The sequence below is a fragment of the Hyperoodon ampullatus genome (genome assembly GCF_949752795.1).
Source record: "Hyperoodon ampullatus genome assembly, chromosome: 10".
In the NCBI taxonomy this organism is placed as follows: domain Eukaryota; kingdom Metazoa; phylum Chordata; class Mammalia; order Artiodactyla; family Ziphiidae; genus Hyperoodon; species Hyperoodon ampullatus.
The window spans coordinates 76,744,170-76,764,100 of record NC_136923.1 but is presented as its reverse complement, the minus strand read 5'-3'; the positions used below and the strand labels follow the sequence as shown (position 1 = coordinate 76,764,100).

At 38.2% G+C, this 19,931-nt stretch overlaps 2 protein-coding genes across 3 annotated transcripts; one reads left to right on the top strand and one right to left on the bottom strand.

The window, feature by feature from the left end:
• Window positions 1–810: 810 nt before the first annotated feature.
• ENPP5 (ectonucleotide pyrophosphatase/phosphodiesterase family member 5) lies at window positions 811–8,212 on the top strand (the record flags this gene model as incomplete). Its single annotated transcript, XM_079712364.1, has 3 exons — window positions 811–1,639; window positions 3,338–3,514; window positions 7,785–8,212. 3 exons carry the CDS (start codon window positions 811–813, stop codon window positions 8,210–8,212), a joined length of 1,434 nt encoding a protein of 477 aa, XP_079568490.1.
• A 6,886-nt stretch (window positions 8,213–15,098) lies between these two features.
• ENPP4 (ectonucleotide pyrophosphatase/phosphodiesterase 4) lies at window positions 15,099–19,667 on the bottom strand (the record flags this gene model as incomplete). Of its 2 annotated transcripts, none has more annotated exons than XM_079712778.1 (3): window positions 15,099–15,463; window positions 17,467–17,633; window positions 18,829–19,667. In XM_079712778.1, the coding sequence occupies 3 exons, from the start codon at window positions 19,665–19,667 to the stop codon at window positions 15,099–15,101; spliced, it is 1,371 nt and encodes a 456-aa protein (XP_079568904.1). The 2 variants fall into 2 exon arrangements, with proteins under 2 accessions (XP_079568904.1, XP_079568903.1); XM_079712777.1 differs by having other exon boundaries at window positions 17,467–17,637; window positions 18,833–19,667.
• Window positions 19,668–19,931: the final 264 nt, after the last annotated feature.

Genomic DNA, 19,931 nt, shown 5'->3' with positions numbered 1-19,931 from the left:
ATCACTGATAAGATTAAATGTTGATGAATTTTAAAATTAGGAAGGTCAACATCAAATTTTAGAATTATGTTTCAGTTTATACTTCGTTCAGAATCTAATTGTTTTGTTTAAAGAAGGCTATGCTTTGATTATTAATACATGAATGCAAATTACATTTCACAAATATATTTGAATGTCACAAATTTTGTCACTTCAGGATACCAAGTTAATCTATTTTCTCCTCTCTCTCATGACATCTCTCACATTCTTACCATTATGGACCAGACATAAGGCCTTGCCTTTGAAAAACAGAGGTGTACACATGTACTTTTAAAAAGTATTATTTTTGAGTTTGCTAGTGCAAATTTGCTTGTTGCTAGGTTCCTACAGCCCATCTAACCATAATGATAAATATGTCCACAGGTATTTGGCTATATAAATGTTTCTGCCCAGGAGTCAGAAGTCTGAGTCAACCTGAAAATGTTTCTGAAAAGTTGTATGTAAATTATATCATCTTTTAAAATGATATTTGAGGAGCTTATTTTAGTAATTTCTTTGAGGAATGTTTCAATAAATTCTTGGAAACTAAAACAGTTTCTAAAATGCAAATATAATTTTTAGCTTTATTTATACAGGGAGCCCCAGGTCTCTTGTTTAAGATGAAGCTCTGCAGCATAATCCTTCCAGGCTGTGATTTATGATGTAACTGGGATTACTAAGCACCATCCCTCTCCATTTTGGGTGAAGTATACAAAACAAAATTATTGCCATTAACTTCTATATGTTTCTTAAACAGATTATCTTACACTGAACTGATCAAGTACTTTGAAAATGACTTCAAAACTTCTCTGGGTGTCCTTCATACTTGCTGCATTGACACTTTCAATTACGTTTTCTCTCCAACCAGACCAGCCAAAGGTTCTACTAGTTTCATTTGATGGATTCCGTTGGGATTACTTATACAGAGTTCCAACACCCCATTTTCATCATGTTAAAGAATATGGTGTCCATGTGAAGCAAGTTACTAATATTTTTATTACAAAGACCTACCCTAACCATTATAGTTTGGTAACTGGCCTCTTTGCCGAGAATCATGGCATTGTGGCAAATGACATGTTTGATCCTGTTCTGAACAAATCTTTCTCCTCGGATAATATGAACATTTATGATTCTGAGTTTTGGGAAGAAGCAACGCCAATATGGATCACAAATCAGAGGGCAGGACATACGAGTGGTGCAGCCATGTGGCCTGGAACAGATGTCAAAATACATAAAAGCTTTCCTACTTACTATATGCCTTACAATGAGTCTGTTTCATTCGAAGAGAGAGTTGCCAAAATTATTGAATGGTTTACATCGAAAGAGCCCATCAATCTTGGTCTTCTCTATTGGGAAGAACCTGATGACATGGGCCACCATTTGGGACCAGACAGCCCACTCATGGGGCCTGTCATTTCAGATACTGACCAGAGGTTAGGGTATCTCATACGAATGCTGAAAAAGGCAAAGTTGTGGAACATTCTCAACCTAATTATCACAAGTGATCACGGAATGGCGCAGTGTTCTGAGGAAAGGATCATAGAGCTTGACCAGTATCTGGATAAAGACCACTATACCCTGATTGACCAGTCGCCAGTGGCAGCTGTCTTGCCCAAAGAAGGTAAGGCTGAACTGACTGCTGGTCTGGGGCCTGGTCTGCGTGTGCCCAGTGCGATTGAGTGGGGGATTTTTGTTTCTGTGTCTTTCAAGTGTGCTTGCCTTTGTCATGGTAATATTCTGGGATTTAATCCTTAGTCTCTGAAAAGACAAACTCTCTTTTCTCAGAGTCTGATTTTTCACTTTTTCCTAGAATACTAAAACTGATACTTTATGTATTTATGGTAGTCGCATTTAACCATTTTGGAGTCATTGGATATGGTGAAAGCTACAGCCTCCATTCTCAGAGAAATTGAGATGGGAAGATAGATACAAAATGTGCCTGCAGTTAACAGTGATTTTATGGAAGCCCTAAGGCCTTCAATGGATCCTTAGTTAGGACCTGCTTATAGGGAAGCAGTGGGGTATAGGAAGGAGAGAGTTTTGGTCGTCCTGAGATTTAGTTTTCTTATCTGTAAACAGGGGAAGTAGTAACAGTACCTCAGATTTTTACAAACCTCTCCTGGAAGCCTCATACCAACTCTGTCTCTCATTATTTCTGGGTTTTTTTTTTTTTTTTTTTTTGCGGTATGCAGGCCTCTCACTGTGTGGCCTCTCCCGTTGAGGAGCACAGGCTCCGGACGCGCAGGCTCAGCGGCCATGGCTCACAGGCCCAGCCGCTCCGCAGCATGTGGGATCTTCCCGGACCGGGGCACGAACCCGTGTCCCCTGCATCGGCAGGCGGACTCTCAACCACTGCGCCACCAGGGAAGCCCTATTTCTGTTTTAAAGATAGGTGAACAAGCTCAAAAGGTTTAACATCCCCAGGTCAAAAAGTAAGTGCAGAGCAAGACTCAGACTTGCACTCCTGATGTTTGTTTTATCACCTCCTGGGGTTAGTCTAGGTATCAAATGAGAAAACAGATCTTGAAAAGCTGAAGAGTTCACAAATGAGAGTTAGATCCCTGGTAGGGGAATTAAGAGGATCATAGGAAACAGTGAATGTTAAAACAGGCACGTGCAGCTGCACACAAACATTTCTACCAATTCAATACAAAATAGCAACCTTTTGTGGTTAAGAAAATTGCATTAACCCTTCTGTTCCCCTGATCAAGTTGGTATGGTGTTCCCTTGTTGACAGGGAGGAAGCCCCAACAAATGGATTTGAAAAACAAGAAAAGGATTAAAGATATTGCCCAGGTTTACTGTGTTTGAAGTTACAGGGAGTACTTCTGCAACGCCTCCAGGGTTTCAAAGAACGTTTGACCACCCCTCACCCTCCATTTACCGAATTTTCTTGTCTTGAGATTCTCTATTTCTGTACTCAGAACTACCAGAACTTAGCTCTTTGGTTTTGTTTGGATGTTGCAGTGCCCTTGACGTTTTACTTTGTGCCACCACTTAGTACCTGTGTGTGTGTGTGTGTGTGTGTGTGTGTGTGTGTGTGTATTTAGGGATTAGAGATTTCTGGTTCTATAAAATGTCTTCTCTTAAGGTGAACTTACTTTAAGAGAAGATTATTTCTCAGCTTCCCCAACAAGATTATTTCCTCAAAGGAGATGGGAGTTCTAAAGTGTCTGGTGAGGCTTCATTACCTTGAACTTGCTGGCTGTCTATGTCAGTAGGATGTCTGCGTTGATTGACCTCTGTTGCCATGGTTGTTTCTTTGGCTGTAGCAGTGAGTGTCTTGTTCTGACTACCTCTCCTCATCCTTCTCTTTTAGGCAGATTTGATGAAGTCTATGAAGCACTAGCTCATGCTCATCCTAATCTGACTGTTTACAAAAAAGAAGAGATTCCAGAAAGATGGCATTACAAATACAACAGTCGAATTCAGCCAATTCTCGCAGTGGCTGACGAAGGGTGGTATATTTTACGGAATAAGTCAGATGACTTTCAGTGTGAGTATGTTATAGTATTTCTCCCCATTCTGCATTGTTGTCTGCTAAAGTGGAGGCTAAGTGGGAGTTGTTTCTGCCGTATTCAACAGTCTGTTTATCGATCGAATAACTAGCTAGTGTCACACATTAATAGCTAAATAAAGATCCAATAAAGATCCCAATAAAGATTTATTGGGGCTTTAAAATGAGGTAACCTCCTAAAAGTGGAACATTTACTTCTCTTGAAGCCTTCAGACCAAAGATAAGCACAGTGCTTATTATAAGTACTGCTTATTATAACCGTTATGTTCTGGAGGAAAACCTAACTGAATTTTATAAATTGAATCATTTTCTGCATCTGTTTTATACTCTGATTTCAAAAGAGTTTAATCTCTATTTTTCTTTTCAGTTGCTAGCTTTCTAGTTTCTTTTGCGCTTCTGGCTCTACCAAATATAGGCCAGCTTTGCTTTACACCTTAGAAACATTTCTAAAAAAGAAGTGCATATTGGCATGGATAAAAATATATCAAGATATATTTTCCTAATGAATACCTAGTGGTATAATTTTGGAGATATCTCCACTGAATAAATTTAGAATATAATGTAAATCCTATTTAAAATTAAAGCATGCAAAATAAAGAGCTTCCTGCTATCCTTTTTTTTTTAAATTTATTTTTGGCCACACCATGCAGCTTGTGGGATCTTAGCTCCCCGCCCAGGGATCGAACCCACGCCCCCTGCACTGGAAGCGCAGAGTCTTAACCACTGGACCACCAGGGAGGTCCCCCTGCTATCCTTAAGTGTAGTTTTCCCTTCTCATATAGCTTTTTTTTTTTTTTTTTTTTTTTTGCGGTATGCGGGCCTCTCACTGTTGTGGCCTCTCCCATTGCGGAGCACAGGTTCTGGACGCGCAGGCTCAGCGGCCATGGCTCACGGGCCCAGCCGCTCCGCGGCATGTGGGATCCTCCCGGACCGGGGCACGAACCCGTGTCCCCTGCATCGGCAAGCGAACTCTCAACCACTGCGCCACCAGGGAAGCCCTCATATAGCTTTTAACAAGTTAGTCAAATGGAAAAGTCATCCACAGGATTTCACTCGTTTTTATTTTGCCTGTTATTTGCATATTTGCTCTCAATCTCCCCACCCTTACCCTTCTCTGCTTTGTATCAGCAGTGACAGATCCCTACAGACTAAATTTCCCAGGCTCCTTTGAGAACTGGTTTCTGGTTCAGTTTGGTCAATAGAGGACCTTTGCAGAGTGTGGAAGGCTGGAGTTTGGGAGAAAGCCCGGGTATTTTTCCCCCACTCTCTCTGCTCCAGGCTGTGTCTCTAACAGTGACTTCATGTCCTCTGTGATCCCAGCTCTGGACGACTTCCTGCTCTGTGGCCTCAGTGCCTACTGGGTAGTCCTGGCTTTGGGGTTCTGGGGACACTACCTCTTCCTTCTCTCCCTCCAGCCCTGGGGGCCATGGGAGGTTCCCACTGTTCTACTCACTGGGTAACCTTGCCATCCCATGTTTGCTTCTGAGCTTCAGCACCTTTGTAACTAGCCCCCCATCTGAAATTCTCTCTCTTGGATGGGTTCCACTTTCCCAGCTGATGGAGATATTAACACGCACTACCAATCAATTCACTGGGAGTTGTTTCCATTCTGTTACTTGAATGTTGAAGCAAGCACATGGTGTCAGCATTATCTAGAAATGTTCTTTTAGGCACTGGTCCTTGATACATATAAGAGATGAACAAAGTGTCCCTTTAGCTAGAATTGGGTTCCCATCATGTTTATTGATAAAGAGAAAAGCAGTTGCCTGGCCATGGCATTTGTAGAGCATATGTAAGGCATATTGGCAGATGCATACAGGTACATGGGTTCTGGTCCTGAAAACAGGTTTTACATATAGATAATAATCTGTAAAACAATATTTAATCAGGCCAGATGAGCTGTTTTAAGAAGGCTTTTAAAAGTAATTTCCTTGGCCAGGAGAATAGTTGCCACCTTTATATGTTCAGGTTTTCATGTATTGTGCAGGTAGCTCTTATGTTAGAGGGGTTGCTCAAAAAAGAACTGCTATCTCTGAGGAGATTGAATTACAATTTACAATTAACATAAATGTAAGTGGCTCTCTTGAAATTTTGGTTTGGTGAACTACACATACTAGATGAGTCACACCTATTTTGAGTAGAAAGCCTTAATAGTGCTCCTATTTCTGTTACATGATGTTCAACCATAATTATTTATTCAACAAATAATTAAGTACTGGCTACTACAATCCTTCTCAGCCTGAGTTCTATAAGAGAATTCAGCCCTAATGTCCAAAAGCAGTGGTTCTCAAAGTGTGTTCCCTGGACCAGCAGCATCCAAATCACCTGGGAACTTCTTAGAAATGCAGATTCTTGGGCCCAACCCAGATCTACAGAACTAGAAACTGTGAGGGTAGAGCCCAGCAATCTGTGTTTTTACCTGCACCCATCCCCCTACCCCGGGGTCTCAAGTTTAAGATTCAAGTTTGAGAACCTCTGCCCTTAGGCATGCATTATTAAATACTGTCTACTGGATCAAGCATTTATTGTAGGGGCTACCACTATGAAACAAAGTCCCTCTTCATGGGAAAAGTTTTCTAAGTCATAATGAGTTCACTTCAAATCTGATTTTCTAGTAAGAAGTGTGATATGATTTATCTTTGCCTTCACGATTAGAGTCTAGATCTAACTTTTCATAGACATGAGCACAGCAGTCATCCAATCAATTACAAATTATATAATGGCACATTTCCCAAGGTTACTATCGATTAATTAACTAGAATAGCACAGTCCCGTCAGGTGATTCCTAGTGATTCATAAATCCAGCGTTATTTTCACTTGAATAATAAACTCAAAAGAATCATGACACTAAGAATGACTTCTTTAGATGGGTTTTGCTGGGCAGGTTGGGAATTACTTTGAGGAGTGACTCTCGGAGGAATGAATTTAGGATTTTCCTTTTTGCAATGCTGTGCTCTCATTGCATATTTCCTGGTAGCAAACACAAGCAGTAGAGGCTAATTTGCTAGTCCTTCTCACCACCTTTATTTTATTTTAGTTTAGTTTAGTTTAGTTTTTACATCTTTATTGGAGTATAATTACTTTACAATGGTGTGTTAGTTTCTGCTTTATAACAAAGTGAATCAGTTATACATATACATATGTTCCCATATCTCTTCCCTCTTGCATCTCCCTCCCTCCCACCCTCCCTATCCCACCCCTCTAGGTGGTCACAAAGCACCGAGCTGATCTCCCTGTGCTATGCGGCTGCTTCCCACTAGCTATCTATTTTACGTTTGGTAGTGTATATATGTGCATCAGTTTTCTTTGGTTGCCGTCTCATCAGCAGTAGCACCCTATTATGCTAGACGCACATGCCTTTAAAAGGCAGCTTTGGGCAGAAATAAGAGACACAGATGTAGAGAACATCTATGGACACCAAGGGGGGAAAAGGGGTGGGCGGGGGGGCGTGCGGTGGTGGGATGAATTGGGAGATTGGGATTGACATATATACACTAATATGTATAAAATGGATACCTAATAAGAACCTGCTGTATAAAAAAATAAAATAAAATTCAAAAAAATAATAAAAATAAAAGGCAGCTTTTATTATGCAGGAGTTTTCATCCTTCAATTTTGTATCATCTTCTGACTTGATGAGTCACGAGACTCCTAAAGTTTTTACTTCTTTGTAGCCACACGAAAGCACACAATGCTAAGTTGGATCCTGATCTGAACCACCAAAGTCAAGATTTTACCCACAAGTCCTGATTTTTTGATAGCAGATTGTAACTGTAACTAGAAGTTTGATTTTTGTGGTGTCTTTTGTTTTCCTTTATTATTTTCCTCCTTTTATTGGTAATTATGAATTTATTGGCTTCATGACTAAGAGCACCTTTATCACTTTATCTTTAGAACAAGCTGGAACATAGTAGGTACCTCACAAGTATGTGTTGAATATTAGGTTACCTGCCACGAAAAGAATATCACTTTCATGTTCCCCTGACTTGCCTCAGCTTTGCTCTTTCCCCTTCTTCCTGTGCTGCTGAAGGTAGTGTTGCCTGGAGAGAAAGATTTGTGATCACTTGACTTTTTGTTTCCTGAAGTGAATTGTGGTGTTGACAACAGCAGAGATTATTTGTAAAAGATACTTTTATTTAAAAGTCAAATTAGATAAAATGTGCATTTAAGTTCACAATTTGATGATACAATTATTTCCATTTTAATACCATCTGGCTGGCTAACTTGTTCATGCATTCTCTCTTCACAGTAGGCAACCACGGTTATGACAATGCATTAGCAGAAATGCATCCCATGTTTTTAGCCCACGGTCCTGCCTTCCGAAAGAATTTCACAAAAGAGGCCATGAACTCAACAGATCTGTACCCCCTGCTCTGCCATCTCCTCAATATCACTGCAGTGCCACACAACGGATCACTCAGGAACGTCCAGGATCTGCTCAGTTCACCAACTCCAAGTGCAAGTCCTTATACACAGAGCCCTCCTCTCCTCCATGGTACTGTCAAACCAAGAGAAAATGAACAAGAGGAGCCATATGCTTACTCCATAGGGGTCTCTCTCGGTAGCATTATAGTTATTGTGTTTTTTATCATTTTCATTAAACATTTAATTCGCAGTCAAATACCTGCCTTACCAGATTTTCAGGCTGAAATATCTCAACCATTATTACAAGCCTGATGCTCCTTTGATGTGGAGATTGCATAGTTATGTCAGTGTTTAAAGGTTTCAAATTCTAGGAAACCAGCTTCAGACATTTGCACAGACCATTAAGTAGTTACGTACATATGCAGAGGCAGTCATACACACACACACACACATTCATGCACATGGACCAAAATACACATACCTGCAAAGGATGAAAGATGGGGAGGTATGTTTCCATTGTCCTCTCTGGCTTCTGGTAGGTAGGATCCTGCTTTATTTGGACTTGGCACATACAATGTGTATATTTAACAACTTTGCACTATGTGAAGTACCTTACATATTGCACTTTAAATTACTCTCCTAATGGGTACATTTATGTGAAATGCACTTTATTGACAATTACGTCTGATAACTCGGTTGAAAAAGACAACTTTGCACCCATGTCCCAGAATACCTGTTATTCCTTGTTCAAACAGAATGAAATTTCTAATAATTCCTGAATACTGTAGAAATCTATCTATCTTCTTAAATTGGGAGAACATGAAGAAAGTGAAAACTGTTGAAAATGAAATGTGATGACCTTTGAACATTCAATTTTGGAGAGATGCATTCCCAACAGCAGGGTGCATCTGTGGGCACTCCTTGTCATATTTCTTTGCAATGGGCATGGGTTTTCATTTTATTTTTCCCCCAAAAAAGAGATCCAAATACTGATGGATTCATTCCAGGTATGTTGTTTCCATCGTGAAATTCATTATTGCTGTTTCCTGATTAGTCATTTTACTCTGATTTTAATAGTAAGACACCATGAGACCTCTACTCTGTAGGCTTGAAAAAAATAATAATAAGACACCATGAATATACATTTCTTTCCTCTCGAGTCTAGCACTGGTCTGACTAGAAGGCATCAGGCACCATCTCAGCAATATTTTCTCTTGCTCTGTAATTATTTGCTTCCTTGAAAACTAAATCACTATTAATCGCATTAAAAAATCAGATTAGATAAAACAATGTTTTCTTTCCAGTAATCTGTAGTGACAGAGCACAAGCGTCTTTTAGATTTCAGCACGTGAAGGTCCAGAATGGCAAGAGAGCACAAACTACATTAGGGAAAATGTAGGCCACGCAATCCTTGAAAAGAAATTTGTGGAGCTTGGGGGAAAAAAAAATTAGAAACTTGGGGAAAAAAAATTAGGCAGGACCATTGTTGTTTGCAGTGTACGCAGGACAATGCTAAAGGGTGCCTGGTGGCAAAAAAATAGTGAAACTCCTAGAGGTAACAGGTAATTGAAACAAGAGGAGCTGAGATTATAGCCTTGTTTCCTGAAATATCCGAATATCCACTCACCAAATGCTCACTGGAATCAAAGATGAATCCAGGTTCACAAATAGACTTTACCTCCTGGGTAGGTTTTCTCACCTGCCTGTTCATCTCAGCTTCCCATTCCCACCATGGAAAGATGTGCCTTAGATCTCTTAAGTAGGCTGGTTAGGGAGAGGGTAGTGTTACCTATGGTTTCTTAGAGGAAAGAGAAAGCCCTGGAAAGAATAGCTTTCCTTGAAGAAAATAGAAACCAGTTTATAGACACGTGGCCCATAGAAAATACTGTGATTTTGTGTATATTTGTGCACCAACTCGCTAAAAGTAGGTAAAGTGGTAAATGTATTCCAGAAAGGATAAACCAGATGTAAAGGACAAGAGTGGCATAGTGAAAAATACAATTGAAGTGCTTCCTAAAATCAGGTGAATGAATTATTTTTAAATGATACCAGTAAACAGTGTTAGCACTTAATTCTCATGTCATTAATACAACCTCTAAATGGGATAGAATGGAATCGCTGGAAATGTACTATAGATTAAAAAGCTGAGAAGTGAGATGGTAGATAGCAAACTCCTCAAGAGGTCTGAACTCTGGATTAGACATTTTACAACACGTGACCACTCGTGTTGGCTTGCTTTGTAGCGATGAACTTATCTGCGTTATTGAGATGCCAATCTAATGACTGAAAGATGAAATTGGTCTATTTTAAAGCATTATTATTCAAGTGCTATCTGTGTATTTAAACTAATTGTTGCATTAAATTCATTTTAGAGGGTGCTATTACCTTAGTAGTAACAAGAGAGTAGATTCTGTAACACTGATGAAATCATTAAAATTCTGATATGAAGATTTGATTATTGAATGGTTTCCTTTATCTACAGATACGTATTTTCCTGTAAAATATCAGCAGGAGAGTTTACCTGAAGGAAAATAAAATTTTAAACTTTGCTGGGGAAATATCTAGTCACTCATCATTTTTCGATAGTTTCGTTGTTGTTTTGGTTTTATCTGCATGTCTCTGTGGTCAAACTTTGTATGCAGTCAACACAAATTAGCACATAGAAATAACATGTAGACCAGCTCATCTTCCTAACTGTAAGTAAGAACTTTTAAAAGGTCCAAGGAATGGAATCCACCCCCCCCCACAACACTGACATGTTTGCTCTACAATCTCTATCGGCTATTTTGAAGTTCATTAGCTGATACGATTTTTCTTGTTCAGCATGTATTTTGCAATTTCTTCTCCCTTTGCCACCTGCCATTTAAGTTGAAAATTGCTTTTCAAAATGCTTTCTGTCCTCTTAAGTAAAATTAGGATCGATTCTATTATTAATTTCAGTTTCTTACAAGAACCTATTTCTAGAAAATCTATAGTTTTCTTTTTTTGATGCTATTTTTATCAGGTTTGATATCAATGTTATATTCCCCTCAAAAACTCATGCATTTTTTTCTACAACACTAGTTTTATGAAGCAACTATAACAGGGATAATCAAACACAACCAAGGGGCACTAAAAAAGATCATTGTTTTGGGGGCCTGAAACTTTTTTGTAGAATAGTTTATAACTTTCTCAATCTTTAATTAAGAAATTGGTTTTAATTTTCTTTCTCTATTGGAATCAACTTTATTCAGTAAATCTGGCATCCAAACTTCAGGAAGCACAGGGCCTGGGAAATGGTTCTGGATCCAAGGATCTTAGCCCAGGAGTTAAACCATGAGTAGACAAAAGTAATTTGTTAGTATAAAGTTTTACCACTTTTGAAATGCTACAGAACTCTCTTCCAAAGTAAAGTGCCTTTTTTTTGTTTTCCCACAGTTCCTAGAAGTATTCAGTGAATGTCAAAATAGGAAATTAATCACTGCTCTATTAGAGGAAACTTTGTTGAATCTATATTAGAAAAGACACTAAATACTCTGGCTATGTACAAAAAAAGTATAAATACTGTAATCCCGCCCTCACCCTGAGTGTTCTGTAATGACCTTTTTTCAAACTTCTTCCTGTCCACTGTAAGTCAATAAATTATAGTTCTAGAAACTCTGCAAAATTGATCTTGGCTGTCTTTCCAGTGATGTCCCTATGTTGGATTGCATATTTATACACTGCTTTAAAAATTTGGTTAAATGTTACAAACTTAATCCTGGTTTTAAAAAGATTGTAATGAATGCCTAGGTGGATTTTGCAGTATTACTAAGTCATGTCAACATCTATCATGGTATGTATATTGTGCGAGAAGGTGACAAATTAAAAAATCATCAATGACATCACATTGTATATTGAATAATTATGGTTAAAATGTTTTGGTAGATTTTATTCACATAAAATTTTTAAAATCATAACAAAGTCATAACTATGAATTCAAACAATATGGTCAAAATATATTTAACTTAAGGCACTACACACAAATTTCTTTAAAGCACACTCATGTCATTTATTTACATAGTATTTTAGGAATTTACAATAAATACACATTTCCCATCTCATCTTTGTCCTTCATTTGTAGCTTTATATACTCACAATGAAGTAAAAACCTCCAAATAAAAGGTATTAAATGCAATTATCCTTAAAGCTTACCAGATACGGGCAAGAGAAGGAAATACCCAAGAACAAGGCAAAGGTTTTTTTAATCCTTTAACGTTCCAAGTATCTTTCAATTCATATACCAAGCTTAATGGAACAATAACACAAAACCAGTGGTACAGAGGACTGAAATAATTTTTATTCTATTGCTGTTTCCAGAAGAACTTGCACGTTAATAATAGCAGCAGAACTGTCCCTACATTTACATAAGTAAATGTACTTATTCTGAATTCACTCACTGAATTAACAAACTTACTAAAAAGTTTTCCTATTACCTTTGAGTATTGTCATAAACAGTTAAATCTTTCCTGGAGCCAAATACTTTCTACCACCCAGAAAACACAGAAGCATATTAGTCAATTATTTAACAAAATACACACCAAGTGAAAAAGGCTGGCTTTACTGAAATATTTTCTCAGTGTACTAGAGGAGTCATTGGCTTTAAGTGATCATTTTTAAAGATACAACTGAATTAACATAAAGTTCAATATAATAATATATAAACATCTCTTTGATTAAATACTCTTCTTGTCCCATCAACATATACATAAAACATTTACAATTTTTTTTTTTTTTTTTTTTTTTTTTTTTGCGGTACGCGGGCCTCTCACTGTTGTGGCCTCTCCCGTTGCGGAGCACAGGCTCCAGACGTGCAGGCTCAGTGGCCATGGCTCATGGGCCTAGCCGCTCCGCAGCATGTGGGATCTTCCTGGACCGGGGCACGAACCCATGTCCCCTGCATCGGCAGGCGGACTCTCAACCACTGCGCCACCAGGGAAGCCCAAACATTTACAATTTTAATTCAAGTTAGTATTTTGAGAATGAAATAAAGAACAAGACAAATAGGTCTTTTGTTCAAACGGCTGAGACACTGATGGGGCATCCCTTCCTATTCCATCCTCCATAAAATCCACTCACAGGATGGATGCTATGGACCGATTTCTGAAACTCATAACTGCCAATCAAGCCAGTACAACCACTAAAGCTCACACCACTGCAAAGACCAAGCTCTCCTCAATTAGTATTTTAGACATTTCAAAAAAATGCTCACTGCTTTAAATGTGACTGTTCTCCTGTCTTTTTTTTTAATGGAAATGGAAGTAGAAAGAAATTATTCTATTATTTTGTTCAGATCAACTATTAACCTTTAGGATAACTTGTATGTGAGGCAAAAACATCAGAAATAAAATCTGTCAAAAAGCAAAATGAGTCCTCGTGGTTTTATTTGTTTATTATGCTGTTCTTAATACAGCCACCTACGACTGCATGCATGGACTATTCATGCAGGGTGTAGAAATGCTTCTCAAGAACCCCAAGTACAATAGGCACCAAATGCCAGGATCAGGAGATCAGCAATGACCACAGGATGAATTATATGTTTGATGACTGGCACCACTGTTCTTGACCACCACAGGTAATCAACATTTAAGTGGGCTGCATATTTACTGCAGGTTATCTTTGTATCTGTAAAACAGTTCCCTAGTTTATTTTATATTGTCAAAACTTTAAAGATCGCACTAGTAATATTAAGTGCTTGCCTCAGCTGTTGATGAATGGTTCTTGAACCCAATTTTTCCTCTAACAAATAGAATCTCGTCTGCCACAATTCAGTTTCTTCCTACTAATTATGATTGTTAGAAGGTACCACTTAGCAAAGCTAGGATAACAGTTATTCACAACAAATCCTTCGCTCTGAACAAGTATGTTTTAAAAAATATGAGCAGAGTGATTATTTCTATGAACCAAATATGGGAGAAAAACGCAGAGGCAGCGTTCAGGCTACTGAAGGTTAACAGAGTCCTGAGAGTCTCTTCAGCCACTTAACATATGATTCATGTAAAAGATCAAAAGATACTAAATTCCATTTTAAATTTAGCTACCCTATAGCCTAAAAAGTAAGGCATAAAATTCCCAAAGGTAAATAGAAAAATCTCTTTTCCTCATTCTGACCCAATCAAAACAAGATTTGTAGTCAAGTCATACATTTCTCGGCAGCGCCTGGAGACCTCTGGTTACAAAAAACAACATGAGAAAGTTAAAAATGGTAACAAAAATTAACGAATTTTTAAAAATTATGATTTTACCCTGTGAGTTAGAAGAAAGTACACGAAAGTGAAGTGCAATTATAACCTTTCCTGAGAGCTGGGTTCTATGGGGATATGGGAGGCTGCTCCCAGGCCATTCACCTCCCACCACCTGCTATAAGTCACACAAAGTCTGTACACACATACATGCAACACACTGGCACATACATACACACAATTAAATAACTTACACAAAGGCATTGACTACAAAGTGAGAAAAGCACTTTTCCCTATTTTCTTAATTTCTTCTTAGCAATACTCTTCAAAAGGTTTAACTTTTGAGGCTTCAATAGCTTAAGGGTCTTAACAAAGACACACTGGTGAAGAAGACTTAGGCTTTGTATCACAGGGTCTTTGCTTGTTTTCTATAATAGTTTTTCTTAAAATAATTTCTTCATAATGCTAGATCTTTTCTGCCTGCTTGATCCATTTTAACTAACCATCACAGAGAATTTCCTACCTCAAGGGTTTACTTGGGATACAAACTCTATTAAAGGCACATATAAAAATATAAGAAAGTTTTCCTTCCTGATACACAAAATCCACACATTTTATAAAGATTTCTGTTGTATAATTTACAAATGTAAAAATTTATTCAAAAAGCATACCCACTAAATTTTTGCATATTTTCATCTAAAGATGTGTCTAATCTTCATTGCAAAAAAAAAAAAAGGCAAAGGCAGTATTTTTCTTAAAAAAAACCTTTCTAGTTAGGGAAACAGTTGGTGTTAACTAATGATTTACTAGCAATTTTTTCTATGGTCAGAGTTTTTTATATTAGCTAATGCTGCAAAACAAAACACAAGGAAAAACAAAATAATTGTAGCATGCTTGGCCTAAGATCTTTGTCTTTCAAAGTATACTTTTTCATAGTTGTAACACCATTCCTTGGGTGTGTCCTAATCACAGCCACTTTGTATAAACCCCAGCACATGTCACCCAATTAAAGGATCATCATCATCATCTTGTAGCTGAAGTCGGGAAAATGGCCGGGGTCCAGAGAGTCTATTCTGCATGATTATGATGAGGCAGGTCAGAGTGGTTAAGACCAAGAGCGCACCGATAACAATCCCTATGGCTTCTGGGAGATTAATGCACCACTGGTCCACTAACAAACACTTAGTATGACCAAAGGTTCCATTATTGGGATGTGGCTTTAATCCCAGGATGTGGCACATCATTGGATAAATATCCACAATGTTAATGGTGCTGTGCTGGTAGCCTTTGTGAAATGCAGGACCGTGGGCAGCTAGAAACGGATTCATACTAGGCAAAGAATTATCATAACCATGGTCACCTACTGGAAAAGAACAAGATAATGTTAGTAAATAGAGCAGCTTTTCTACTACAAAATAACTTGCTTCTAGTGTAAATACACTGAATTCTTGCCAGTGTAATTCCCATTAAAATTCTGCTTAGTTGGGCCAAACAGGTGCCAGAAGTAAAATTTTCTGTTTTCTTCAAGTCAGCCATGTCATCTATTTCACATACACACGACCCCCACCTTTTCTCGATCGGTCATGACCTCAGGCTTTAAAACTCTCTCTCAGCCTGATGTGCTTCTCTCTCAGTCCCAGCCCCACGTATTTCACCTGCCAGTGTCCAGCACTGTTTGCACAAGCCCACTTCAAACAGCACCAGTGGTAAAAAGAGTGGTCGGCCTGAGGGTCCTGAGTAACTGGGGAAAGCAGAAGTGAGTAAAACCAGTGAGTGGCAAGGAAGTGAGCCTGCAGCCTGACCTATGTCAGCTGCTCCTGGACAAGGCACAGGATGTGGAATACACCACTGGTCTACTGACAGCTAATGGACACCTCAACATCTGGAGGGCCAGGGGATTCTTGCCTTGAATGTGAAGTCTAACCTGGTGACTCCAACTTGTAACTCTAGTCAAAGTCTAACTCAAAGAAAAACCTGACGGTCCCTGATATCATTCCAATACCAGATTCTCAAGTTTTCGCTTTATTTTTTTAAATATTGCCTTTTAATGCAGACCAGTTACATTTAATAAGCTCCTACTTCCATACGAAGGGCAGGTGACTAAGTGATGAGTGTATCAGTATTACATATTCTTTAATCGTATGTTTGAAATATTTCATAATAAAAACAACCCACGTGACCAATAAAAAGCATAATATAACATCATATATAGGTATTATGATTTCAGTAATATAAATGAATATGATTATAATGTGAATAATATAAACCATACAATTTAATAATAAAAATATGCATTTGTATGTAACAGAGAAAAAGATTAGAAGGAGGAAAACACCCACAATTAACAACTGACTGTACTTCTGTATTGAAGGATTATGGATAGTTTTTGTTCTCCTTTCTGAACTTTTCTGTATTTTCCAAGTTTTCAATAATTAGTATACAATGTAAGTATCAATAATACATAAACTCTAATGGCCCTCAGTCTTATCCTTGCCTGATGCGTCTGAACTGCTATAGATCAGGGATCTGCAGACTACAGCACCTGGCCAAATTTAGCCCTCCGCCTGTTTCTGTAAAGGAAGCTTCATTGGAACACCCCATGACAGTTTGTTTATGTATTGCCTGTGGCTGCTTTCCCACTATAAAGGTAGGATTGAGTAGTTGAGACAGACCAGCTGTCCCACAAAGCCTAAAATATTTACTATTTGGCTTTTTACAGAAAACTTTTCTGACCCCTGCTATGGTTTACAAAATCAGATTTTTGAAAAATGTACTTGAATTGAATTTACCGTACGGGTAAAAAGCTGTAATTCTCCCCTATACATTTCTTCAGTTTGAGGAGAGATTTTGATCCATCTGTTTTGTTTACTTGGTCGATTTTTGTTTGCATACTTTCTGGTTCTTGCCCAGTGTTCTAACTAGCTGTAGCACTCAGGTAAACAATTTCATCACTGGGGAAAGACTTAAGGTTACTTGGACAAATTTTTTTTTTAACACAAAAAAAGAATTTAAACTAGCTAATCTCTCCCCTTTTACTTTGTTTCTTGACTTCTCTCTCTTTTATTTTCTTTGTTTCTTTACTACTCTCTTATTTTTACAAATCAAGAGAACCAGCCTTGAAAGTTACTGACAGTAACTGAAGTTTTCACCCTTCACCCTTAAGATCACCCAACCTTCTAATCTAAGGATGAAACTGTGGTTTCTAAAAATTGCTCTCAGATGAAAACCTGAGAATCACCTAGTTGAAAATCAAACTAATTATACTGTGTGAACATCTCTAAATCAAAGTATCCTGTTAATGGAACAATGTCACAACGTGTGATTTATCCCTAGGATACAAAAGAAAAATTCTAAATAAATACTTACATTTTGGTGATGATTTATTTAGCACAATTGTCCAGCCTTCATCAGCAACCAAAATAATAGGTTGAATTCGATCATTATGTTGGTAATGAAACCTGGCAGGAATGTCTTCTTTGAGATAAACATTCATGTGAGGGTCACAGATTTTCAGTTTGTTATAAACCTTTGTTCTGTCTGGAAGAAAAGGAAACAGCAAAGGGAAAAAGTCATGCTGACTGATAAGGAAAAAATATTTCTAACTAGAATAACTGGAAATAAGTCCTGAACAATGTTATCTATTAAAGCCCTTCAGTCATTAAAAAAAACAGAGCAATAATAATGATGTAACAGTGTTGGGGACACACACACACACACACACACACACACCCCTTTCCAAGCATTCACATATCTCTCTTTTCATTTTGTGATTATCCCTGGTGGACTTTTATACAAAGAGGACAAATTTCACATCTAGCTTCCTAAGTAAATATAAACTAATTACATATTACTGCTAATTACTAATTCTAAGATCAGTAGATGAAGGGTATATCTCACACAAAAGTCCAAGATGTTTTTTAAGGATAAAAATTTCCTTTTTCCATTAGTGTAAATAAGTAAGAAATATATCAACAAGGACCTACTGTATAGTACAGGGAACTATATTCAATATCTTATAATAACCTATAATGGAAAAGAATCTGAAAAAGAATATATGTATATATATATATATGTAAAACTGCATTTCCTTGCTGTACACCAGAAACCTTATAAATCAACTATACTTCAATAAAAAAATAAAAATTAAAAAAAAGAAATATATCAAAAAGCAAGGAGGGACTTCCCTGGTGGTGCAGTGGTTGGGAATCTGCCTGCCAATGCAGGGGACACGGGTTTGGAGCCCTGGTCTGGGAAGATCTCACATGCCGCAGGGCAACTAAGCCTGTGCGCCACAACTACTGAGCCTGTGCTCTAGAGCCCGTGAGCCACTACTACTGAGCCTGCATGCCACAACTACTGAGCCCATGTGCCAAGAGCCCATGCTCCGCAACAAGAGAAGCCACCGCAATGAGAAGCCTGCACGCTGCAACGAAGAGCAGCCCCCACTCGCCACAACTAGAGAAAGCCTGCGTGCAACAACGAAGACCCAATGCAGCCAAAAATAAATTAATTAATTAAGAAAAAAAAGCGAAGAAATAATCCCTTTGAACCTAAACCTTAAGCTAATTGCCTAAAATCTTATACATCAGGGGAAAAACATAATCCCACTCTGAGTGAGTATAGGAGTGTATGGCTGTGAACTACAAAAAGTCTGAGCTTCATTCTTTTACAAAACCCTTCCTCCTCAATCAACTGCCCCATTCAAATATTCCTTGGCTAAAAGTTTACTTACTTATTTTGGGAAGTATTGCAGCAACTGGGGTCAAGTCTATAAGAGTGTAGTCTGAGGGGTCGATGCAGAGATCCAAGTTTATCAGCTTGTCCTTAGAACACTGGGTCATCCCATGATCACTTGTAATGATCACATTAAGATCTTCCCACAGTCCTAACACCTTGAGTTTGTGAACTAGCTCACCGATATGGTCATCTATTTCTTTCAACACTCGGCGCATGTTTTCTTTATCTTCAGGGCCATATTTGTGGCCACTTGCGTCTGGCTCTTCCCAATAGAGTGCTGCAAAGGTGACAGGTGGGTTCGAATTGCTCAGCCACGTGGAGACATTACTGAGTCTCTCCTCAAATGACACTGAGGGGCTGTAATTCATGAAATAGGAAGGTGTGGTATTGTGAATGGGCACGTCGGTACCAGGCCACATAGCAGCAGCACTTGATCTGTTTTCCTGAAGCTGATTGGTCACCCAAATAGGGACTGCCTCATTCCACCAAAAAGGATCCTTGTCATTAATGTCAGAAAAATGTTTCTTTGTGATGACATCATACATGGAATTAGCCACAATGCCATGGCTTTCTTCATACAGGCCTGTCACAATGCTGTAGTGGTTTGGAAATGTTTTTGTGATAAAGACATTTTTAACCTGCTCTACCAGGACACCTTCTTTGATAAAATTCTGGAGATGAGGAAATTCATAGTTGTGTAGATAGTCAGCTCTGAAGCCATCAAAGGATACCAGTAGTAACTTGGGTGGCAAAGTACAGGAAGAGTTCACTCTACAACCAGTTATAAGTCCAGAAAACAAAAATATCAGCAATAACTTCATAGTGAACATGCTGAAGGAGGGTAGTCAGGGTTCCTAAAATATAAAAACACAATTCATAAGTAGTAATGCTATTTGAGTTGGATTAGGTTTCAAAAGTTTAGTCATCAGGAGAAGAAAACCAACATTTATAAACTTTTTATACACCAGCTTTACCTACATCAACTTGAAAATTAAATAACGTCACTTACTGAAAGATAACTGAATAAAGTGGGAAAAAATAAAAATTGCCTTTACTTGTCCAGTTATATGTCCTGCCCCATTTTTCATGCTCTG